The sequence below is a fragment of the Schistocerca gregaria genome, chromosome 4 (assembly GCF_023897955.1).
Source record: "Schistocerca gregaria isolate iqSchGreg1 chromosome 4, iqSchGreg1.2, whole genome shotgun sequence".
Taxonomy (NCBI): Eukaryota; Metazoa; Arthropoda; class Insecta; order Orthoptera; family Acrididae; genus Schistocerca; species Schistocerca gregaria.
The window spans coordinates 687709146-687735783 of NC_064923.1; the positions used below are offsets into that span (position 1 = coordinate 687709146).

At 42.5% G+C, this 26638-nt stretch overlaps 1 protein-coding gene and 2 non-coding genes across 3 annotated transcripts in view; 2 read left to right on the forward strand and 1 right to left on the reverse strand.

Annotated features, from left to right (window-relative positions):
• Positions 1-26638, forward strand: part of LOC126267514 (hemicentin-2-like) — a 794065-nt gene that overhangs the window by 641224 nt on the left and 126203 nt on the right. Inside the window, exons 10-11 of the mRNA XM_049972813.1 lie at positions 18056-18349; positions 23583-23894. Of these exons, the coding sequence (XP_049828770.1) occupies positions 18056-18349; positions 23583-23894 (606 nt within the window). The remainder of the gene's footprint in view (positions 1-18055; positions 18350-23582; positions 23895-26638) is intronic.
• Trnas-cga (transfer RNA serine (anticodon CGA)) lies at positions 22620-22694 on the reverse strand. Its single transcript has one exon. It is a non-coding gene; the product is annotated as a tRNA-Ser (tRNA).
• Trnas-cga (transfer RNA serine (anticodon CGA)) lies at positions 23058-23132 on the forward strand. Its single transcript has one exon. It is a non-coding gene; the product is annotated as a tRNA-Ser (tRNA).

Consider the following 26638-nt stretch of genomic DNA (forward strand, 5'->3'; position numbering starts at 1 on the left):
TTCTGGGTTCGAATCCCTGTCCAACACAAAGTTTTACCTCAAGCCATTTCAAGTAAGTTACTTGTGAAGAAGCAATATTTAACATCTCTCGTAATACGTTAACAGGGACAATAGATGCTCGGTAGGAATTCGCGTCCGTTAAAAGTGTTCTTGTTATGTAATTTAAAGTTGACATTTGCCAACTGATAGTGTCTAAAATCGAGGTATATCACTCTCTGTATGCCTAGTCAGGAATGACTGCTAGTTTCCGCCAGTCATGAAATCTTAATCTGCATGACCTGGGTTTGAATCCATATGCAGAACGAGACGGTTCGTCGTGTCATTTGAAGTTCATACATATTCTAAACTAGCTGCTCGTGAATAAATTAAATTTTTGATGTCATTTTGTGTTAAATAACAAGTACGGTATGTTACTTTGAAGAGGAAATCATGAATACGACGAATTTACTAAGTGCATTACCACTCTCACGTAATAATGAGAGTGGTAACATTTAAGGTATGTCATTTATTGCAATGAATGTGAGCTTACAAGCCTTAAGGTCAGTCTTATCTGTGATAAGGTGTTCCCTGATATCTGTAACATCGTGCTATTACTTTACATCTTGAGTTATTACGATACAGAGCAGTGTTTTATAGCGGTTACTTGTTGGAACCATTTTCAATAGTCAAACGACAGTACCAAGGAGTGATTAGAGGACCTGCTAGACAGCTGCGTTATGCGGGTTGCATGCGAATCAAGCTAAATGCAATTCAGATCGTTCGGATATTTTGGAGCACGACTGTAGAAGACCTAATCGTTTTTGTGCATGCCACTTCAGCAATGTCGTATGCAGGTGTGTTGTGTGGGTTGCTGCAAGTATGATGCAGCGAGTGTTTGCAGATGAAATGCGGTCGCTTTGAACATGTTCTGTAAAGTTGAAACGTCCCCTATGAAACGTCCCCTTAGAAAAATTATACAAGAGTGGTCTATGTGAAACGTCCTCTTTGAACAATTATACACGAATGTGCTTAAACTGACACACAATAGTTTTTTTTAGCTTAACGCAATCTGACTTCCAAAATTCCCTACGAAAGAATGGTCCTGACTAACATTAACCTATACGTTTCACAAATCACTTACCTTACAAAAATCTTCGTTACTCAAGCTACTGCAATACAGCGAGCGCCACTACTGCCAGCTAAATAAAAGATTCAAACTACTGAAGGCACTAACTACTGATAGGCATAGTTAGCAAATGAAAGATTTTAATAGAGAACAAACAATGTATTTACCTCACTAGTCATGATATATATATCAGTTAATGACACCAATTCTTACAAATTTCAAAACTCTGCCATCTCTCTCCCCACGTCCACCACTGCTGGCGGCTCACCTCCAACTGCGCAACACTACGCGCTGTTAGCATCCAGCTGCCGCTGCCCAACACTACAATGGCAGACAACAATGCAATCTAGCCATAGACTGCGCACAGCACAGCCAGTTATTTTTCATACAGAGCGCTAAATGGCGTTATCAATAAGAAAACGTAAACAGCCTACTTACAAAGTGAACGTTGCTCGTACGTGTACACACCGATTCTGTGAAGACAAGTTGGAGCAACGCTCTATTGCAACGCTCTGTTGCTTTGTTGGAAGTAATTGACTGAAACATGATTGTAAATTGCGTTCTTGTCATTCTTGTTTACAATTAAACATTACAACAACTTGTATTCAGTAACACATCGAAGTTCTCTTTACAGAACATACCGATTATTACCGTAACAAAAGAAGTGCTGCCCTAACAGGTGGAAGCCATGTGCAGTTTAGACCAACTGTTGAAAATGTTGTCCGAAAATATTCATAAAAACCACGAGCACGGTGGATGAAAATCTGACACATTTTGATGCTATCGCAGCTGTGAATGCCGCAGTCAGGATTTTAATACCTTTATTCCGTAGGCTCTCACGGGCTTGGTCTGGAGTTTCGTATACACGTAACATGTCGTGCAGGTAAATGAAACTTGCTAGCGAAACGTGTGTTATCAGAAACATTTACGCGAACTTCCCTTTCGCAATTTCATTACCACAGTCCACCTACAGTCAAGACAAAGGCACAAAGGGCGACACCAGTTACTGAGAATATTAGTCTCAAACGATCTCATTATTGTCTACATACACCAAAGACGGTTCCGTACTAACCTCGAGTGGAAAGAGGTTTTTACCACGCACACTGCAAGAGCCAAACTAATGAAATGGAGCGCCTGCGAAAGTCAACACACTCTCAGATTGCGATTACTGAATAGCAGAACAGGACTTCGCTGGGTCCCATTGTAATTACTCTGTCACCCTGGATAAGGGTCGGATGTGGATTCTGGCGCATCAGTTAATTAAACAAACCGTTCCGAAACTCCTTTTCACTAATGGAACGTGTAGCTGCGACGTGGCTAACTACCATAAAATCATAACGCTTTGAAACATAAACATACATACATACCTAAAAGCACTTTTCAAAGTTACCCGTCGCCATATTATAACTGTGTCGGTGTATGTCGGCGTTTAATATTCGGACCCTGATTTCAATTACCATTTATCGATTTATACAGCGAACTGGCCATTGCCCGTATGCACAGACGCCATACGAAGTTAAATTTTTGGTGTTGTTTTAAGTACAAACAAGCGCAGATACATTAAACACAAATAAAAAAATTGATGATGCTTTCTCAAATGAGTATTCGCAGAAATTAGTCCATGGAAAGATAAAATTCTTAAATAGCTTTCTGCATTATTAGATGAGTGTGATGAAGTCTGACGCTTCAGAACTAAATCTGACGTGTATATTTAATCTGGTGTTCTACTGGCTATTTTTTTATTAATGTTCATACTAGAAGTTCGATGTGCTTACGTGGCTTCTTTCTTGTTAAGTTCAGTTAGTAGATTTTATTGTGAAGCACACATCGGTGTACCTCAGAGACGATGAAGGAGACAAAACTATACACGATGCAGATTAAATACAGTTTACTTTTACCGTGAACTAAACGTTGTCGATTTACTTCTCTGATAGAAATTAATCACAGATTAAAACTGTCTTTCATTGTCTGGTTTTACATTCTTGGGCCTACTAAATGAAATATATTTCTGTTATATTTTCGAACTACTTCTTTGTAGCACAAATGATTTCAATGCTTGCTTTCTACAGTCCAGAGATGCTCGGCTGATAGCTGATATTGGCCAATTACTGAACAATGGGTTATCGCTTGGCGTAATGATCGCTATGTTAAAATTTAACAATACGAGTATGAGGTATTACCACATCACTGCTGTGCCCTGTCCATATTATTTATCTATTAATAATTTCAGTCTGTTTCATTTTCTCCAAATATAAGACTTTCTCTTTCTTTAAATGATTTATCACACGTGAGATAATGTCGTGATCTTTATAATCAATGGCGACCATACGACGAATTCACTTTTCAGAACAGATCGGGTAAAGGACGATCTTAGGAATGCAGCTATATTGTTTTCACTTCCAGTTAACAATTACACACCACATCCAAGTGATTAGTGCTATCGGATGAAGTTCTTACAGAACAAAACTGAACATAGTGAGAGCAAGACACAATTGTCTCTATTACATATAAATTAATACAAACAAACGAATTCTAGTGTAAAGAATTCTTACTCCTTTACTCTCACAGGGTTATACTGTACTCCATCTTTATAATTAATACATAAATATTTAATTTAAGCTTATTAAAATTCATTTTTATTAAAATTACAGCTTACGGCCGTCAAAGCGTGGCTACACGTAAAATGCACAAAACTTACTGCATTCTGTCAAAACCATTCGAAGGCTTATTTCTAATATCCCATTAATATGCACCGTTTATATCCTTCCCGTATTATTATTTGTCTTACTGTTAATAATCTTAATATCTTTTTGGTCTAATCATCTGAAATTACATCCTTACATGATTACACACAGGAACTTTACGATCAGAAAAAATACTTTAAGAATATTTTTATTCATCTTCTAATTATGTCAAATTGCGATTGAAAATTAAATATGTTAAGTAGCAGAATATCGGGTGCGGGGTGTTGATGAGAATTATCGATACGTGTTCGGCAGGTGTAATAGAGTCATCGTTTTGTTACACCTACGAGGAATGGGGCAGATGCCAAAAGAACAGCCGACGACCTCTGCTAGCTAGTGTGTCAGTCTGGTCCAGTTTTTCAGTTCTACACGGGCTGGACGAGCAGACAGTAGGCAGAAGATTAGGAAGTCTGTTATGGTATTTTTCTGTTCAGGTTCACACCTGCCTCGTCTAAGACAGCATCAAAATCGTCACGACACCAGGAAATGTGCATAAAATTCTGTGAATTATGCAGCGCTTACAAAATCTACATTTTCTAAAGTGGTCGGTAATGTTAAATTTTCGGTGTAGTTGAATCACACACAATCATTTCTAGAAATGTGTCACGTTTCCGTATTCAATAAAAAGTCTGTATCCTATATTTCAACAGGTGCTAAACACCCCATGTTATCTCCTTTGCGGACGCTTATGCTTTCTCACAATTGTTAGTTGTACGTTCGTTGAACAATAAACTCTGTGACCTTGTATGATATTTCGGTGCACCATTTGCAAGATTAAGCCCGCCAGTGATTCACTGTTGCCCGGGGAGCGCCAGACTGTGTATATTAATCTGTATTACCAGCTACAGAATATATCTGCCAACAGACTTAAATCCATGAAACCAGAGTGGCCAACGCAAGATACCCCTGCTATGTATTCTGAGGTGACAAAAGTCATGGGACGCCTCCTAAAATCGTGTAGCCCGGCATTGTGCAACTCGCCCTGGCATGGGCTCAACAACTCGCTGGAAGTCCCCTGCGTAAATACTGAGCCTCGCAGCCTCTACAGTCGCCCATAATTGCGAAGTGTTGCCGTTGTAGGATTTTGTGCATGAACTGAATTATCAGGTATGTCTCATAAATGTTCCATGGGATTTATGTCGGGTGTGGACAAACCATTCGCTCGAAATATCCAGAATGATTTTCAGATCACTCCCGAATAATTGTGGCCCGGTGACATGGTGCAGTGTCATCCTTAAAATTTCCAAAATTGATTAGGAACTCGAAATCCATGAACGGCTGCTAATGGTCTCCAAGTAGCCGAACAATCAGGGAACCCATTCCATGTGAACACAGCGCAGACCATTACGGAGCCGACACCAGCTTGCGCAGTGCCTTCTTGAGAACCTGGGCCCATGGCTTCGTGATACCTGCGGCATGTTCGAGCCCTACCATCAGCTCTCACCAACTGAAATTGTGACTCAGTTAACCAAGCCAAGGTTTGCCATTGGTTTAGGGTCCAACCGACATGATCACGACCTCAAGAAGGGTGGAACAGGCGATATCGTGCTGTTAGCAAGGGCACTCACGCGGGTGTCTGCTGCCACAGCTCATTACCGCCAAATTTCGTACGTTTGTCGTACGTCCCTCGTTAATTTCTGCAGCGTTCTTCACGCAGCGTTTTTTGCCCATTTTCACTGGACCAATGGAAAAACTGGTAGAAGCCGATCTCGGGGAAGATCTGTGTGGATTTCATAGAAATGTTGGAAGACGGGATGCAATACTGACCCTACGACTTATCTTAGAATATAGATTAAGGAAAGGCAATCTACGTTTATAGCATTTGTAGAGTTAGAGAAAGCTTTTGACATTGTTGGCCAGCCGGAATGGCGTGTCAGGGCATCCTAGACCTCCCAGTCATACACGAAGGCATCACACATTCCACGCCCTCCACGGAATCTATTCAGAACTGTCCACAGTTTTCTGCAAAAACCAAGTCAATTTACATGTTTTGAGAGATCAGTAATAAATGAGAATTTTGTGGACGAAAGTTCTGGAAAATATCTCAATTCTTGACACTTCCTGGGCAGGTTCGAGAATATGTTTCCACTCAATCGCCTTCCCTGTCTCTCCTTCACTGTGGTATACTTTCATCCGTGACAGTTTTCGCTACTAATTGTCAAACGCCTTGTATAAAAATCTTGAACTAGAGAGCTCCTGGCACCGCTCTAACCTTGGTGTCCCAAGCGACCGCTATTAATTACGATATGTCCTGTACAGAATTTTTACAGTTTACACGCCACTGTTGGACTTTTGTGCAAACTTTGCTGAACCTGAGTTAAAAGTGGTTATTACGAAAATATCCTCGTGGACTCAATGAACTGCGTTGGGTAACACGTAGATCTGTGGAAAGGTTCAGAGACCTAGGTATTCAGCTAGAAAGATTTCGAATGTTTGTTTTCTACATTACGTCTATTTCTGTACTATGTACTTTTTTGTATGTTTAACCACTTATATAAAAATGTAAAATGACCACGTAACCTAGACTAATAACAATAATGAATCTTGTACGGAAATGATAAATTCGTTACACTTCGGTCGAAATTTCTCATAATTAGAGATGGGGGGGGGGGTGTGCATGAACTGAATTATCAGTTATGTCTCATAAATATTCCATGGGATTTATGTCGGGTGTGGACAAACCATTCGCTCGAAATATCCAGAATGATTTTCAGATCACTCCCGAATAATTGTGGCCCGGTGACATGGTGCAGCTATCCAACGACTTTTGACGCCTCAGTGTATGACGTATGCAGAGCTGGTTCAAGGCACAAACAACGCGAGCCTTCGCTAGCGGCGACAAACTAAGAGGAGTGTCAGTTGTTTGGGAGAAGTGACCAAACAGCGAGATCATCGGTCTCATCGGATTCGGGAAGGACGGGGAACGAAGTTGGCCGTGCCATTTCAGAGAAACATCCTGGCATTTGCCTGGAGCGATTTAGGGAAATCACGGGAAACCTACATCAGGATGGCCGGACGCGGGATTATAGATGGGAAGGAGGTCCAGTATTTCGTTTGAAGAAACATTTAATGGCCAAGATCGCATTCCGTACTATTTAATCCTGATTATCGGCTTCAGCTGTTAATACTGTTATTCCAGCCCTTAAAAAAAATTTGTTCTTACTGTCACACTGGAACAGGACGTATAAAAACAAAGTTTTTTGAAGATTAATTGTTGAATCAGATCATCTGGAAGAGGCAGTATTAAATGCGATCCTGGCTATTAAAAGTTTCTCCTTTTTACTTCATAGGACTTAACATGTTACTGTCCGCCTGCTTAGCATGTTGGTAACGTGCTCGCCTCCCACGCAAGCCTTTCCGGTTTCGATTCCTGGATGGGTTATAGATTTTCTCCGCTCGGGGACTGGGTGTTATGTTGTCCTCATTGTCATTTCATCCTCATCGCAGGAGCGCAAGTTACCCAATGTGGCGTCGACTGAAATAAGACTTGCATTAGGCCACCGAACTTCCCCGGATGGGGCCTCCCGGCCAACAATGCGATATGCTCATCACGAACATGTTAGTCTTTTTGTGGTCGTCAGCTATCCAGCTGATTAGATATGGCTCATTTCCTGTGCGATACCTCTTCATCTAAGAGGTTACCATGTTGGTAGGCGGTGACGGTGAATGGAGGAGGAGTTACGAACTCCACGCACGTCAACACGTCGACACCTGCTCCGTCCACCGTCACCGTCTACCAACATGGAATGAAGTCTAAAGATGTACAGTAACTGATCGAAATCGGCAACCACAAATGTAAGGTTTCTTGCGGTCGAGACTGAGATTTTCTCAGATGGGGAGAGATCCGGCGGCCTTGCTGGCCAAGGTAGCGTTTGGCACGCACTGAGACAAGCAGTAGAGATTCTGACTACGTGCGAGTGGACGTCATCCTGCTGAAATGTAAACCTTCGACGGATTGCCAAGAAAGGCAACACAACGCGGCATTGAATATCGTTGACGGACCGCTGTCCTCTAAGGGTGCTGTGGATGCCAAACAAAGAGCTCCTGCTATGAAGTGAAATGACACCCGAGACCATCTCTCCTACCTGTCGGGCTATATGGTGGCGACAGTCATGTTGGTATCACATCGCTATCCAGAGTGTTTCCAGAAATTTCTTCAGTGGTGAGCTGCCAAATGAGTCCCGATAATCAGCGAAGACATTTTGGGATGCCACAGAGTGTGATGGGATACCATCCTGAGTGTCACCTACAATATCCGCCTCACAACCACGAGTGATGATCTGGGGTGTCATTTCTTTTTCAAGCACAACCCCATTTTGGATGTCATCTGCGGCACCCTTGCGGTACAGCGGTAGTGAATGATATTGTACGCTTCGTTTTGTTACCCTTCATGGCAATCCGTCAGGGGTATACATTTCAGCAGGATATTGCCCGACCGCACATCTCAAGAATTAATAATGCTTTCCTCGGGCTTGCCAGACTGTACCTTCTGCAGCAAGATCACTGGATTTCTCCAAAATTGAGGACGTTTGAACCATTATGGGTAGGACCGTACAACCATCTCCCGAGTTTGACGATGTAGGCCCCGTCTGACAAAATTTGGCACGGTATCCCTCAGGTACGTGTATGTGTACATTATGTCTCCGATGTCGGCCCTAATTGGATAACTACTTGTAGTTAAGCTTTTTTTTTCTTTCTTAGAGTGTACGTGCATGAATTTCACTGACCAATATGCCCTTCCTCTCCGCTCTTCGGGACATGGCAAGACGATCGACCATTAGCCTAACGGGCTAGGAATACCTAGATGGCTCATATGAATTATCAACAAGATGTGTAAGGCAACACACACTTGTAAGTGCCATGAACCACAGCCGACGTCCGTGCTATCAGCTTGCAGGATGTTACCTGGTCGTTAAGGAAACCTCTTTAAAGGGCAGTTTGCTTGACCCGAAGAATTTCTTTAGGCACAGGACAAGGAAAAGTATGTAGTTTGTCAGAGACCGTCGACACATACGGAGGGACTTCAAAAATAAGACGCTATCGTGGCGGCGACCATGTAACTTTCTTTGGATTCTGGACTACACGTCAAAGCTACACTGATAAGATACACTATTCCTAAAACTGTCTTCAAGTCAATTTAAGCAACTATCAAAACGTTCTACGAAAAGTTTAGTTCCTTAATGATAGAGATCCCCTCCTTAGTCACAGAGCTTATAACACCAGAGTGTTTATGTCACTCTTCCCTAACAACCGAACCTTTAGCCCGGTCACGGGAAAAGCCACGTATGACACTAACTTGCCACGTATGTTGCACAAGCGTAATGTGAAACAAGCTAACGTTGTTCTCTGAGAGGATTTAGAATTTTGACCGCGCGTGTGTGTGTCTAATGGGTAAATCCTAATCCTATCCAACTTCACTGTTGTGGTTTTAATTTTAACTTTTACTACTCCTTATAAGTTTGACAAAAAATCACATACACTTGACTGCAAGAAATGTTCATTTAAAACAGGATAGTCACTTAAGCGAGGACACCGCATAGGTTCGTGGTCAGGATAGGAAATATGGTTCCGGATACAGATTTATAACATTTGGATTATTTTTAAAACCACACACACAAATTAACTGGTCCATGCCCATATGCAAAGCTGCATGTACGAAGTTAGCAAAGCAGTGGCGAAGTTTTGGTGGCAAGAGACATGGCGGCTTACTATACTCACGGCTCTTGATGTTCGAATGCTCTATAAAATCTCTTCTTTGCCTTGGTTTTTCAACATATTAGAGCCATTAATTTTTACCGAGAATACCAAATAATAGCCAGATTAACATGCGAGGCCAAATTCCTTTGCACATCAACTTCCAGTTGCCTTTCTTCGCCCAGTCAAAGTGTACCATGCTATAATTAGACAGATATTGTATACCGTTCACCCCAAGGAACCGCCCAGTTCGACAGCAAAAACCACCTTTTACATCGCACCATGCCATTTCCGTTGCGGTTGGACTTTCCTATGTCTTTTCTATATTAGAGTTACAAGTGCCCTAAGCATGAACCAGCTTTCAATAAACATTGTCTTCTTTATAAAGATACACTTCTTATAAAAGTTTATAATTTTAACAAATCATTTCATTGCTTCATATATACATAAACTCTAAATTTTCTTGTCACAAATCAGTGGCTTTAAATAACAAAGAATACACACACCATTACTGCAGATACACAGTTTCATAATGTAAACCTCCTTCTAATTGGTATAAGTGTTACAAGACATTCGAAGCCCCTGTATAAATGTCCTCAGTATTGGAAAATCTCTGTCCCCCGAGAAACACTTTCATCTTGTCAAAAAATGTGGTGCAAGATCTAGATCTCTCGATCAGGATCATCCACATTGCTGCGTCCCTGGTCAAAATGTTGGCACAATAAACGCCACTGGATGTGACACTGCGTTTGTTCCACATACAGCTAGAATTTAAAGTGGAATATATCTGCATTTTAGACATTTCTTTCCAGGTGCCACGCCATATCAGTCACACATTGCGATGTGACTGTTATTCCTATGAAGAATAATGCTGAACTATCTGGTGCTTCCCTCTGTCAATATCGTGCCTGACAATAGAGTTTAGCATCTACTTAGAAAGTCTGTGATTTTATAAGAACCTGCTTTCTGTAATATCTTAGATCATTACTTTACTATTCGTTTAAGGATCACCGTTTTACGGCACCCGATATACTAAATATTACATTGGCAAGCAATATTGAAATTTCCAGCTCTAGAAGTGTTAATTTCAGCTACGTGAAAGTAAAAGTTTGCTAAATGAAAGTAGAGTTAATTAACCTTCTAGATCAGGCACAAACTGTTTATTTACGAAGTTCAATGGGGTACTTTACTTTCTTGTGTTTGATTGCGCCGCATGACATTATGACGCCTATGAAGTATTCTTAGTAAACCAAAAGAAATGAGTTACGTTAAGGTATTACTATTTTTCACCGCTGTATAATGGAAATACAGCTGTAAGGATGGTTTCTAATAAATTTCTTCCTGAGACAAAGCAATCAGTCTTCGTATTCTACTGATGTAGATGGTATCACTCAATCTTCATATAATTTAGCCTCATGTAATGTTTCCCTAACTGTCATACTGTTCTGCACCAGTGGTATAGCAATAATCTCACGAATAAACAGACTTTTATGTAGCCCAGTACCATAATAAATGTTCAAAAGGGTGTGTTCCTCCCACAATTAAATGTAAGGGCTGTTTACAAACACACGTGTCTTTCAGTTACTACAGAATCTGTAGTGACGATTCTGCCACTTACAATCGTCGCCGACCGGGGTGGACGAGAGGTTCTAGGCGCTACACTCTGGAACCGCGCGGCTGCTACGGTCGCAGGTTCGAATCCTGCCTCGGGCATGGATGTGTGTGATGTCCTTAGGTTAGTTAGGTTTAAGTAGTTCTAAGTTCTAGAGGACTGATGACTTCAGAAGTTAGGTCCCATACTGTTCAGAGCCATTTGAACCATTTATAATCGTCCAAATAATAAAGTTCGTTATATATTCTTTGTTCCGTACGCGAATTCACAAATATGGCATTAACTGTTGCCTACCATTTCTGCAGTACCAACTGTTATCAAGACTCTATTCTCGTTCCACGTGAATCACTAGATCACATTGAAAGCTGACAATACGTTTACAGTACAAATAAAAATTCAGACAATTTGTGGTATGAAACATTATGGAACTGCTATTTATTATTATTATTATTACTTTTCCTGTTCTGAAAATGCTGAGGTATATTAGAAAGGGGGATGACGTTATGTTAGATTTAGTTATACAAACTGGGACACTGAGAAAATGTTTTCTTATTGCCAATAACTGAAACATTCTTGCAAAGGGCAGCTCAAGTTAACTTCAAATATAAAGTAAGATAAAAGGTCCCTCTAAGCACCAAAAAGTCTGAATGTAACATCCGAATACAAAGGATGATAATATTACTGCTAGATATCTCTGTTTTCATCTTTGGCCTACTTGTCAAGGCAGACTGTTTCAGATATCTCCTCATTCTAGATATCAGTTATTTTCAGGTGGGATTCAGATAAGGGTTACCCGCTTTGACAATGACTGAGAATGGATTTTCAGCAGCTAAATTTACCTCCAACCAAAGAAATATAATATTGATGGTGTACTCGACATGCCGTAAAGCGTATGTGCTTCGGCGGATATTTTCTTTGCTTTTCTTTTTTTTTCAGTTTCATTCTGCAGGTCCATGTGACAATGCTCAAGTTCATTTGGAATTTACGGTTTCCTATTCTCGTGGCTAGGGCGAAGTACAGTTTTCATTTGATGCCAACTGTGATTATTTATGGGGGAATTTCCAGCTGTGAAGTTTTTTTCGGAAGAAATGTTTTAACCACTGTGCCATCCGAATCATAGCGTTATCGCACATCCGCGGAATATCTCGGCGCGCCTCAGAGCCGATTTACATTCCATCGAGCGCCACCGGTCCACAGTTTCTGTCAATTTCCTCAGTATTTGCTCTCTGAGATTCCCACAGAAGGTCCATAACCTGTTTACATTGAGATTTTCTTCTTTGTTAAACCAGTTGTCATATTTATGAATACCAACGGCTTACATGAATAAATGGGAATGAGTGATTTTCTCCACAGCGAAAACCAGCGTTGTTAGAAAATTTCATTGCGTGACCAGTCCTACAGGGCTCATGAGCCCCCAAAAGCGGATTTTTCTACCTATCCCAGCCAACAATACTGTTCACTTTCAGTGATTCTGATACTGATGGCCCATTCAGCCATTCCTACATTGACTTTTCCACAACACTAATTTCACAGTTTTTAATGTAGACCGTCCAACTCCACCGACTTATCGTCTCGGTTTTGGTTAACGCTTGTCGTAAGGTGATGTTAGATGGACAAAGGAAATTGCAAGATACCTTCTCTCGATATACAAGAAGAAAATAGCTGTGCGAACAGTGCATAACACGAACAAATAAAATACATAAGAAGTATATTAAATGTTTTAATTAGGTGGTCTTATCGGTATCTGATAGGAAACTTTTACGAGACAATCAATAAAATTAATGGTGTTGAGGCGTCACCAGATGGCAGCAGTCATTTATAAGATAGTGTCTGAAAAATACAATGTAAGGAAATTCATATTTTTTACTTTTAATATTTTCATATACATAAAAATCTATAAAAGGAAAACGATTACATGCATGGTTTTCCAAATATTTACATCAGAAAATTGTTACAAGTATATTATTACTGTGCCTTCTATCAATGTTGTGTTCATTGTTATGAAATACATAAAGTGATATATTCTTAAGGTTACAATAATAAATTCTTGGTATATACAGATTAAAATGTAAAAGTGGTGTTGTTTGAATTTACTAAATATGAGTATAGAGTCTATAACAATGTCTCTTCAGTGATCTGGTTCTGCGTATTGAGCAGCTCGTGGTCTACATTGTAGTCCAATGTATTAAGTCTCTTATATGAGTGTTACAAAATGACTCATTATATTTAAGTTTTGGACCGAACTCTACTTTTAACTCTCGTATAAGAAATATTAAATTCCTTACATTGTGTTTCGAAGGCGTAATATTACGTTGCAAAATACTGCTATCAACTGGTGACGTCTCAGAATACGATGTATTCCGTAGATTGCCAAATAACAGTTCCCTATCAGGTTCCGTAAGTAGGCTGTTTAGGTTTTTATGTTGGTAACATCACGTAGCGCTTTGTATGAAAATCGCCGGCTGTGTTGTGTGCAGTCTGTGGCTGGTTGGCATTATTGGAATATTCGCTATTGTAGTGCTGGGCAGTTGGATGTGAAAAGAGCGTAGCGTTGCGCAGGTGGTGAAGAGCCGCCAGCAGTGGTGGATGTGGGAAGAGAGATGACAGAGTTTTGAGAGCGAATGATCTGTACGTGTGTTCATCAGAAAGAGTAAATTTGTGAGACTGGACGTCAATGAGTTTTGGACTCTATTAAGTTAAATACATTGTTTGTTCACTATCAAAATCTTTCATTTGCTAACTATGCGTATATATATATATATATATATATATATATATATATATATATATATATATATATATATATATATATGGTGTTTCAAAAATGACCGGTATATTTGAAACGGCAATAAAAACTAAACGAGCAGTTATAGAAATACACCGTTTGTTGCAATATGCTTGGGACAACAGTACATTTTCAGGCGGACAAACTTTCGAAATTACAGTAGTTACAATTTTCAACAACAGATGGCGCTGCAAGTGATGTGAAAGATATAGAGGACAACGCAGTCTGTGGGTGCGCCATTCTGTACGTCGTCTTTCTGCTGTAAGCGTGTGCTGTTCACAACGTGCAAGTGTGCTGTGGACAACATGGTTTAGTCCTTAGAACGGAGGATTTTTCTGGTGTTGGAATTCCACCGCCCAGAACACAGTGTTGTTGCAACAAGACGAAGTTTTCAACGGAGGTTTAATGTAACCAAATGACCGAAAAGCGATACAGTAAAGGATCTGTTTGAAAAATTTCAACGGACTGGGAACGTGACGGATGAACGTGCTGGAAAGGTAGGGCGACCGCGTACGGCAACCACAGAGGGCAACGTGCTGCTATTGCAGCACGTGATCCAAAGCGGCCTCGGGTTGCCGTTCGCCGTGTTGCAGCTCTGTTCCAAATGACGCCAACGTCCACGTATCGTCTCATGCGCCAGAGTTTACACCTCTATCCATACAAAATTCAAACGCGGCAACCCCTCAGCGCCGCTACCATTGCTGCACGATAGACATTCGCTAACGATATAATGCACAGGATTGATAACGGCGATATGCATGTGGGCAGCATTTGGTTTACTGACGAATCTTATTTTTACCTCGACGGCTTCGTCAATAAACAGAACTGGCGCATATGGGGTACCGAAAAGCCCCATGTTGCAGTCCCATCGTCCCTGCATCCTCAAAAAGTACTGGTCTGGGCCGCCATTTCTTCCAAAGGAATCATTGGCCCATTTTTCAGATCCGAAACGATTACTGCATCACGCTATCTGGACATTCATCGTGAATTTGTGGCGGTACAAACTGCCTTAGACGACACTTGGAACACCTCGTGGTTTATGCAAGATGTTGCCCGGCCACATCGCACGGCCGACGTCTTTAATTTCCTGAACGAATATTTCAATGATCGTGTGATTGCTTTGGGCTATCCGAAACATAAAGGAGGCGGCGTGGATTGGCCTCCCTATTCGCCAGACATGAACCCCTGTGACTTCTTTCTGTGGGGACACCTGAAATACCAGGTGTATCGTCAGAATTCAGAAACAATTGAACAGTTGAATCAGTACATATCATCTGTATGTAAAGCCATTCCGCCAGACACGTTGTCAAAGGTTTCGGCTAATTTCATTCAGAGACTACGCCATATTATTGCTACGCATGGTGGATATGAGGAAAATATCGTACTATAGAGTTTCCCAGACCGTAGCGCCATCTGTTTTTGAAAATTGTAACTACTGTAATTTCGAAAGTTTGTCCGCCTGAAAATCTACTGTTGTCCCAAGCATATTGCAACAAACGGTGTATTTCTATCGCTGCTCGTTTAGTTTTTATTGCCATTTCAAATATACCGGTCATTTTTGAAACACCCTGTATGCCTTTTGAACACCATTAATGTAAATACATTGTTTGTTCTCTGTCAACATCCTTCATGTGCTAACTATGCCTGTCAGTAGTTAGTGCCTTCAGTAGTTAGAAACTTTTATTTAGCTGGTAGTATTGGCGCTCGCTGTATTGCAGTAGTTCGAGCAATGAAGATTTTTGTGAGGTAAGTGATTGATGAAAGGTATAGGTTGTTGTTAGTAGGGCCATTATTTTGTAGGGATTATCGGAAGTCAGATTGCATTGCGCTAAAAATATTGTGTGTCAGTTTAGTGTTGATCAGAATAAGTAAAGAGAGAAATGTCTGAGTACTTTCAGTTCTGCTCAGCTGTTTGAAAATCAAGTAATGTAAGGGGTTTACCAGCACAGTAATTCATAAATTTTTCTAAGGGGAGGTTTCAATGTCAACAAGGACACAACATGAAAACATTTTGTACTCGTTTTATGTGTTCCATTTGGAACTGTTGTGCACTGTTCGCACAGGTATTCTCTTATTGTATGACAACATACGGAATGTCGAGCCTATACCTTATGTTTACTTTGAATTTGTATGCATTTCATGGCGGTTTTACGTTAGAATTTTCCATAGTTGCACTTCTACATATGTTGCAGTTGGGTCCAATTAATGTAAATAGTCGACGAAATGGTCTGGTCCTGTAAAATTCTTTTTCTATTACAGTGACCTGAATATTGAAGCTTGATTTCGCTGAAACTATTAATCATTGCGTATTTTTGTACGATCGGGGCAAATAAACTTATTAATAATAACAACAACCATTTGGAGTCTGAGATAGCCTCCAATACGGTTTACAATGTCAGGTAATCATCATAAATGTACCTCAATGCAGACAAGTGTCCACAGAAGACTGTCTAATTCGACCGATATACACTATTGCCCATTGAAATTGCTGCATCACGAAGAAGACGTGCTACAGACGCGAAATTTAACCAACAGGAAGAAGACGCTTGATATGCATATGATTAACTTTTCAGAGCTTTCGCACAACGTTGGCGCCGGGGACGACACCTACACCGTGTTGACATTTGGAAAGATTCCGACCGATTTCTCATACTCAAACAGCAGTTGACCTGCGTTGCCTGGTGAAACGTTGTTGTGGTGCCTCGTGTAACGAGGAGAAATGCGTACGATCACGTTTCCGACTTTGATAAAGGTTGGATTGTAGCCTATCCGGGGGCAGGGATTTTCTCTGCCTCGTGATGACTGGGTGATATGTGATGTCCTTAGGTTAGTTAGGTTTAAGTAGTTCTAAGTTCTAGGGGACTGATGACCGTAGATGTTAAGTCCCATAGTGCTCAGAGCCATTTTTTTTGTAGCCTATCGCGATTGCGGTTTATCGTATTGCGACATTGCTGCTCTCGTTGGTCGCGATCCAATGACTGTTAGCAGAATATGGAATCGGTGGGTTCAGGAGGGTAATACGGAACGCTGTTCTGAATCTCAATGGCCTCGTATCACTATCAGTCTAGATGATAGGCATCTTATCCGCATGGCTGTAACTGAACGTGCAGCCACGTCTCGATGCCTGAGTGAACAGATGGGGACGTTTGCAAGACAGCAACCGTCTGCACGAACAGTTCGACGACATTTGCAGCAGCATGGACTATCAGCTCGGAGACCATGACAGCGGTTACCCTTGACGCAGCATCACAGACACGAGCGCCTGCGATGGTGCACACAACGACGAACCTTGGTGCACGAATGGCAAAACGTCATTTTTTCGGATGAATCCCGGTTCTGTTTACAGCATTATGATGGTCGCATCCGTGTTTGGCGACATCGCGGTGAACGCACATCGGTAGCGTGTATTCGTCATCGCCATTCTGGCGTATCACCCGGCGTGATGACATGGGGTGTCATTGGTTACACGCCTCGGTCACCTCTTGTTCACATTGACGGCACATTGAACAGTAGACCTTATATTTCAGATGTGTTACGACCCGTGGCTCTACCCTTCATTCGATCCCTCCGAAATCCTACATTTCAGCAGGATAGCGCACGACCGCATGTTGGAGGTCCTGTACGGGCCTATCTGTTTACCGAAAATGTCCGGCTGCTGCCCTGGCCAGCACATACTCCACATCTCTCACCAATTGAAAACGTTTGGTCAATGGTGGCCGAACAACTGGCTCGTCACAGTACGCCAGTACTGTGGTATCGTGTACGCCAGTTATTACTCTTGATGAATTGTGGTATCGTGTTGAAGCTGCAAGGGGAGCTGTACCTGTACACGCCATCCAAGCTCTGTTTGACTCGATGCCCAGGCGTATCAAGGCCATTATTACGGTGAGAGGTGGTTGTTCTGGGTACTGATTTCTCAGGATCTATGCACCCAAATGGTGTGGAAATGTAATCACATGTCAGTTGTAATATATTTGTCCAATCAATAGCCGTTTATCATCTTCATTTCTTCTTGGTATAGCAATTTTAATGGCCAGTAGTGTATGATGAAAAATGATGAAACGTGATCAAGACTGTTGTTTTCATAAAATAAGGTACCTTTTTATTGTGCGCAGATGCTCCGACGTGCAAGCCGAACCAGAGCCGGGTGATCGGCGTGGCGAAGAACGAGCGCGCCAACATCTCGTGCGAGGTGGAGGCGAACCCGGCGGACGTGACGTTCCGCTGGACGTTCAACAACTCGGCGGAGAGCCTGGACGTGGCGCCGTCGCGCGTCGCCAGGGCGGGGCCCGTCAGCTACGTCGCCTACACGCCGGCCACGGAGCTCGACTACGGCACGCTGCTCTGCTGGGCCAGCAACCACATCGGCAGCCAGCGCGCGCCCTGCGTCTTCCACATCATCGCCGCCGGTACGGACCTGTGTGCCGGCGGCACCTGTCTCAGGCCCCGAGCCGAAACTACCTGCCTGTCCATCTGGTGCGCGCAGGGGGCTTACCCACGACACACACGCTTGACCAAACCATTCGTTAATCCTTGTAGCAAGACCTTACGCTACTTAGTGTCAGAGAATTGTCTGCCCGCCCAGGGAGTAGAGGGTGACAGTGAGAGCTAGAGAGAGAGAGAGAGAGAGAGAGAGAGAGAGAGAGAGAGAGAGAGAGAGAGAGTGACGGAGAGAAATCCAAACTACAGTTTGTAATCTCCCCCTCACTTATCGACCTTAATGACAGTGAAAACTTAAACCGCGTGTACCTAATGGAAATTTGGGAAAGGCAATTGTCACCGAAGTTAAGCTATCGGTAAAGAGGGAGCAAGGGTTACATCTAAATGCAAATGAAACTGGTGGAAATCAATTTTGAAAAAGAGTAAAGTTAATAAAGAAAGTAAATGTGCAGTCGTTACGTTAACAATAGTCTGGCGTTAATTAGATATTTGAGATTTGGGGAAATTTACGGTCGCCAGTCCTATGCACAACTACTATAATAACAGAAAACGAAAGGTTAATGTACATATAATTAGCACTAAAAGCATGCCACCTGAAGGTTGACACATGTTGTGTGGAAACTGAATGTTTGTCAGAAGTAATAAATTTCGCTACACTCCGACTTAATTCAGCAAAAGAATTAATAAAACAGGAAAACTGAAAGTTAATTTAGTAACTGAAATTAATAGTGAGCTTTGTTTCTGAAACACTACGAAATTAAATAAAATCAGGTTTGCCTTTGGCTACCTCAACAGTCATCTCAAAAGCAACTTGAATCTACGCAATTTAGAATTAAGAGATTTTACTTTCAACTGGAATTAAATGATTCTCAACAATTAACAATGATAAAATGTAGTACGTACCAAGCTGAGCTGCAGTCACAGGTAAGCTAAAATATGGTAACAAAACTCGCACACTCAATTTGTGTTTGTGTAATCTAAATATTGTAGCCAGCTATGAAGACTTTAACTGAACTTTGAAATTAAAGCAGTGAAAAGGAATGATATTACTTTAATGCTGACGTTAGAATTTCAACGACATTCGGGTTCATTTGGGAAAAGGAAGGGACCCTGCTTGGTAATGCAATTGAGACAATGAGCAACAAAGGTTCATGCTAAGTTACTGTATTTTAGTGATGCAAATGGAACAGTTTGAAAGGCTGAGGTCTGCCATACAGTTCTAAAACTTTACGTGCTTTCAGTCTTCCTTGTTGGTTGATTGAAGGTTTGAAGTCGTCGATCGAGGAGGTGGCGTCTATCACCTATTGCCTGCCGTCGCTGTTGCAGGAGCTGGATGTTGGCGCGCCTTCTTCTCGACACGGTCACCAGGCGAAACGGGCTCTTGATGTGTGCTAGCTAATGTTTCCTGTCCGTGACACCGTGCCAGAAACTATCATAGCAAGTCGAGCGCAATTACATGCTGCCAAACCCCGAAAGCGCAGCAACTCGCGGGAGCGTCACTCAACACACCTGCTTCACCGCCCAACACCACCCAGACTCTGCTCTGCCCGCGCTCCACCCGGCAGAGTTAACACTACCAAAGATCCTAAACACTTTGGTTCTCCACACGACCTATCGATGTAATCTTTAGATAGCATAGTTTTCCCTAGGCAAGACTCAGCGTAAAAATACAAATAATATTTACGAAACAATTAGAATATATAAAGACACAGAAATGTCATATCTTCAGGTAACAAAATAAGGAAAAATTTATAGTACAACAGATGGAAATAGGAGTATATGCATTTCCGGCGTTACAAGTTTCAAGATCATTATGTGACGTGTCTTTCAAGGGACCTTAGGAGTGTTAACTGTTTTAATCATAGTACGTATTTGATTTCTGAACCGTATAATATCTTCACATAATTTCATTGATAGCAGGAACGCAGGAAGCAAAAAATTACCTTCTGTAGCCAACAAATAGAGAAGGAATTGAGTCAGCCTATGGTCTTGTAGAGAGAGGGCGTCGGCAAGGATCTGTTCTAGGTCCGTTGCTTTTCCTCAGATTTGGTTCAAATGGCTCTGAGCACTATGGGACTCAACTGCTGAGGTCATCAGTCCCCTAGAACTTAGAACTACTTAAACCTAACTATCCTAAGAACAACACACACATCCATGCCCGTGGCAGGATTCGAACCTGCGACCATGGCGGTCGCGCTGTTCCAGACTGTAGCGCCAGAACCGCTCGGCCACCAGCGGCCGGCTTTTCCTCAGATACAGAGAGTTTGAATATTATAGGTACAAACTGAAAGGGCGAGTAGATGACTATAATACAAACAAATATCATAACATCGGTCCAGAAACTAATGGTTTCTCCTATACAACATGTTACGACAGAGTGCTTGAACACCTTGTTCACACAGTGTTTTACACAATAGTGTTTTACACAATAGTGGCGTCTCGTTCGTTCTCGTACATTTTATAACAGAGTTACTGAGGATTCAAATTGCAGAGATGCACATTTTGGACAGACACATTACAACAATTATTGCACATGGCCACCTTTATGTGTAGGCAAACTCCAGCACTTCCTTTCGACGATTCTCGCACGCATTCAAAAATCGCAGGCGTGTTCTTCAATGCGTTTCCGGAGTTCAGCAGGGCTAGGACAGACCAAAGCCTTTAAAAATTCCATGCGTTTGTTTTAGGGACATGGCAGGCCATGCTTTTGGCGGACCACGAATCATACACTCGCTGTGGGAAGGCTATTTACCAGCACTTAGGTATAATGAGTGACGATAAAATTATAGGGGGCTGTTTATCACAGTGTACTGCACTTCACTGAATCGGAATAAACGTTTCCTTAGATATTAACAGTGTTGTCACATTGGCACGACTGTATTTGTGCATTCGTTGTATAGGAGAAGAAGTAAGCTTCTGGACATTATATTATAGGATTATTTACTTACTTCATTGTATTCTTCTCGCCCCTTTCGTTTGTACCTATAACAGTGAAACATCCTGAATGTCAGTGGACTGTCACTAAACATGACAAATAATTTAAAACATTGTAAAGTAAATGACCTGTAGAAGAACTATAACTAGTGATTATTCGGTGCATCTTTTCGTTGAATACGTTTTTAACCCTCGAAAGTATGAGGGGCTCGACTCTCAGTGTAGCTTGAAGCGGATCTGTTATATCCCTAACATAAAAAAATACAAAATGTTGTCTTGAGACAGTATTCTCTAATTATCATTTTTGTGGCACGTAATATTAAAGAAATTATTTAGGCTGGTACTGTGATCTTTATTGAAGTAGGATATAAAATACAATATCATATATTTCTCTTTAGTTTTCCCGAGATTGAAGCACAAAATTTCATAACAATATTTACAGATAATTACACTTTATTTCTGCAAAAACGTATTTTGCTCATTGCAGCGTGGGTGATAAGTTATTCCGTCTTAGAACGTGGGTATGTGAAGCGTCTCCTTCTTGGTGATCTTGCAGTTTCCATAATCTTCATTTACTGGCGATTAACTAAACAACGTGCCATGGTTTTAAAATGTTGCTTTGAAGGTATGGTTTGTTCACTCTCATTCTATATGATAACGAGCCATTTACTGCATCATGGAATGTTTTTTCTTTTCAGATCCGCATTTGTAGTAGTTATTACGTTGCTGCGAAACTATCCACATTTTTTTTAAACTTCTTGTAAATTCACATATACTTCTTATTAATTGTCCCATCATCAGGAAAACAGTTTTGTATCAATCTTCTTATATTTAATTTCCACTGTAAGCAAAAGGAAGACTTGACTGTTCTTTTAGAAAGCGAAATAACAACTTAACTGAATGAGATTTTCTCTCTGCAGCGAAGTGTGCGCTGATAGGTAACTTCCTGTCAGATTAAAACGGTGTGCCCGACCGAGACTCGAACTCGGAAGGTAGGAGACGAGATACTGGCAGAAATAAAGCTGTGAGGACCGGACGTGAGTCGTGCTTCGGTAGCGCAGATTGAAGAGCACTTGCCCGCGAAAGGAACAGGTCCCGAGTTCGAGTCTCGTTCGGGCACACGGTTTTAATCTGCCGGGAAGTTTAACAACTTAACTTCTACAAAGTGAAACAAAGACTCCTCTCTGCGCATTAGCGCCAAAACGGTCACAAGTAGGGCAAAGATTATGACAGTCTCACAGAAATTAATACACATGAGAACCGTATCATTATAATGTATGAAACTTCCTGGCAGATTAAAACTGTGTGCCCGACCGAGACTCGAACTCGGGACCTTTGCCTTTCGCGGGCAAGTGCTCTACCAACTGAGCTACCGAAGCACGACTCACGCCCGGTACTCACAGCTTTACTTCTGCCAGTATCCGTCTCCTACCTTCCAAACTTTACAGAAGCTCTTCTGCGAAACATGCAGAACTAACACTCCTGAAAGAAAGGATACTGTGGAGACATGGCTTAGCCACAGCCTGGGGGATGTTTCCAGAATGAGATTTTCACTCTGCAGCGGAGTGTGCGCTGATATGAAACTTCCTGGCACATTAAAACTGTGTGCCCGACCGAGACTCGAACTCGGGACCTTTGCCTTTCGCGGGCAAGTGCTCTACCATCTGAGCTACCGAAGCACGACTCACGCCCGGTACTCACAGCTTTACTTCTGCCAGTACTGTGAGTACCGGGCGTGAGTCGTGCTTCGGTAGCTCAGTTGGTAGAGCACTTGCCCGCGAAAGGCAAAGGTCCCGAGTTCGAGTCTCGGTCGGGCACACAGTTTTAATGTGCCAGGAAGTTTCATATCAGCGCACACTCCGCTGCAGAGTGAAAATGTCATTCTGGATTATAATGTATCGATACATCTGAGTACCTATACATGAATAAAACCAAATGTGAATATTGCCACAAAAATATGTTACTTCGTAGAAACATAGTACGATATTACTGGTGTCGAGAACTGGGGTAATAGTGCCGTAATGGTCACGTAAATAGAGAACCATTACAACGGGGAAAAATGTTTGCTATAGAGCGGTAGTGCAATGGTTAGCATTCCTCCCTAGCAAGCAAGGAGACCCGGATTCAATTGCCAGCCGTGATAATGATATTAATTCATTTCTTCAGCTTAAATCATTAAAGTTTGTGGAGAAAATGAAAGGTTTGCCAGGTCCAAACGACAGCCATTGCGCATTCAGTGATCGATGAACTTGCCGCTTTGGTGTGCAGGCCGGCCGGACCAGGTGCACAACTGCTCGGTGCTGAACGTGTCCACGGACTCGCTGGCGGTGCGCTGCTCGGAGGGCTTCAACGGCGGCCTGCCGCAGTCCTTCCTGCTGGAGGTGCGCGAGGCCGAGTCGCAGGCTCTGCGCGCCAACCTGTCGGCGCCCGTCGCCGCCTTCGCCGTGTCCAGTCTGAGCCCGGGCGAGCGATACCACGCCTGCGTCTACTCGTACAACCTGAAGGGCCGCAGCGAGCCCGTCGTCCTCACAGCCGCCACCATCCGCCTGCCCGAGCGGCAGCTCACCGCCAGCGTGCAAGGTGATCCACTCTCTGACGTCACACGGCGGAACAACCGACTGTCTCCCTTACAAGGGAACCTCCCTATCGCACCCCCCTCAGATTTCGCTATACGTTGGCACAGTGGATAGGCATTGAAAAACAGAACACAGATCAATCGAGAAAACAGGAAGAAGTTGTGTGGAACTATGAAAAAAATAAGCAAAATGTACAAACTGAGTAGTCCATGTGCAAGGTAGGCAACACCAAGGAGAGTGTGAGCTCAGCAGCGCCGTGGTGCCGTGGTAAGCGTGAGCAGCTGCAAAACGAGAGGTCCTTGGTTCAAGTCTTCCCTTGAGTGAAAAGTATAATTTTTTATTTTCAGACAATTATCAAAGTTCAAGCAGTCACACATAATCAACTTCTCTCTCCGAAATTCCAGGAAATGTTCAGATTTGCTTGGATATATGCAAGATTTCACGGTCTACACACGGAAAAATTTGAAAACATATGTTTTGACAGAGCACAGGGAAAACTGTGCCACTGTGAAACTGTTGCAATCATTTGTTGCAGTTCATGTGACAAACTCTTCTGTTTTCATCACTTTTTTGCGAGTGATTATCACATCCACAAGAAAACCAAAATCGGGCAAGATAGAAGATTTTTTTACCCATTCGCCAGGTGTACAAGTTAGGTGGGTGGACAACATATTTCGGTCATGTGACGCACATGCCGTCACGAGTGCCGTATATAATATATCAGACGCGTTTTCCTGTGCAGGAATTGGTTGACCTATGGCCTTTCGATCAAATGTTTTCGGGTTCCCATTGAAGAGACACGTCCTTTCGTCTACTAATCGCACGGTTTTGTGCTGCGGTCGCAAAACACAAGAAACGAAACTTATTACAGTGAACAGAGACGTCAATGAACGAACGGACAGACCATAACTTTGTGGAAATAAAGAAAGTAAAGTTTTCACTCGAGGGAAGACTTTAACCAAGGATCTCTCGTTCCGCAGCTGCTCACGCAAACCACGTCACCACGGCGCTCCTGAACTCACACTCTCCTTGATGTTGCTTATCTTGCGCATGGAATACTCAGTTTGTATATTTCGCTTATTTTTTCCACAGTTCCACGTAACTTCTTCCTGTTTTCTCGATTGAACTGTGTTCAGTTTTTCACGGCCTATCCTCTCTGCCAACTTATAACTAAATCTGAGGGGGGAGTGACGGGTAGGTTCCCTTGTTAATACTCAACACTTTCCGCTGACGTGGATCTTCAGTAGAGTGTGTAATTAAAGCCACAGTACACTTAAGACCATTCTTGGAACTTTCATCTCTAAAAGTGCAGGGAAAATACTTGAAGACTGTAGGACAGCTAGTCATATCACTCATACTAACGAGGAAACCTTCCCATTGCCCCCCTCCCCCCGCCCCTCCCCCCACTTTTAGTGGTAAGATGGCACAGGGGATAATCCGTCAAAAACTGAACAAAGATCAAGCAAGATGAAGGCGTACTGAACTATGAAAAATTATAGAGTAGAAGCAGTGAATGGTCCAAGATTAAAAGGTACAATATTGAGCACAGTGTGGTAGCTATGGTGCTGTGGTTAAGTGGTCATGGTGTTGGACTAAAAAAGCGGGCGAGCCGGGTTCTAAAGCCCTCATGCCTCATGCAGGGTGTTAAAAAAAAGGAAGCCAAACTTTCAGGAAACATTCCTCAAACACAAATAAGGAAAGACGTTAGGTGGACATGTGTCCGGAAATGCTTACTTTCCATGTTAGAGCTCATTCTATTACTTCTCTTCAAATCACATTAATCATGGAATGGAAACACACAGCAGCAGAACGTACCAGCGTGACTTCAAACACTTCGTTACAGGAAATGTTCAAAATGTCCTCCGTTAGCGAGGATACATGCATCCGCCCTCCGTGGCATGGAATCCCTGATGCGCTGATGCAGCCCTGGAGATTGGCGTATTGTATCACAGCCGTCCACAATGCGAGCACGAAGAGTCTCTATATTTGGTACCGGGGTTGCGTCGACAAGACCTTTCAAATGCCCCCATAAATGATAGTCAAGAGGGTTGAGGTCAGGAGAGCGTGGAGGCCATGGAATTGGTACGCCTCAAGCAATCCATCGGTCACCGAATCTGTTGTTGGGAAGCCTACTAACACTTCGACTGAAAGGTGCAGGAGCTCCATTGTGCATGAACCACATGTTGTGTCGTACTTGTAAAGGCACATGTTCTAGCAGCACTGGTAGAGTATCCCGTATGAAATCATCTTAACGTGCTCCGTTGAGCGTAGGTGGAAGAGCATGGGGCCCAAGCAAGACATCACCAACAATGCCTGCCCAAACGTTCACAGAAAATCGTGTTGATGACGTGATAGCACAACTGCGTGCGGATTCTCGTCAGCCCACACATGTTGACTGTGAAAATTTACAATTTTATCACATTGGAATGAAACCTCACCCGTAAAGAGAACATTTGCACTGAAATGAGAGCTGACACATTGTTGGATGAACCATTCGCAGAAGTGTACCCGTGGAGGCCAATTAGCTGCTAATAGTGCCTGCAAACGCTGTATGTGGTACGGAAACAACTGGTTCTCCTGTAGCACTCTCCATAGAGTGACGTGGTCAACGTTACCTTGTAGAGCGGCAACTTCTCTGACGCTGACATTAGGGTTATCGTCAACTGCACGAAGAATTGCGTCGTCCATTGCAGGTGTGCTCGTCGTTATAGGTCTTCCACAGTCGCGAGTCATAGGCTGGAATATTGC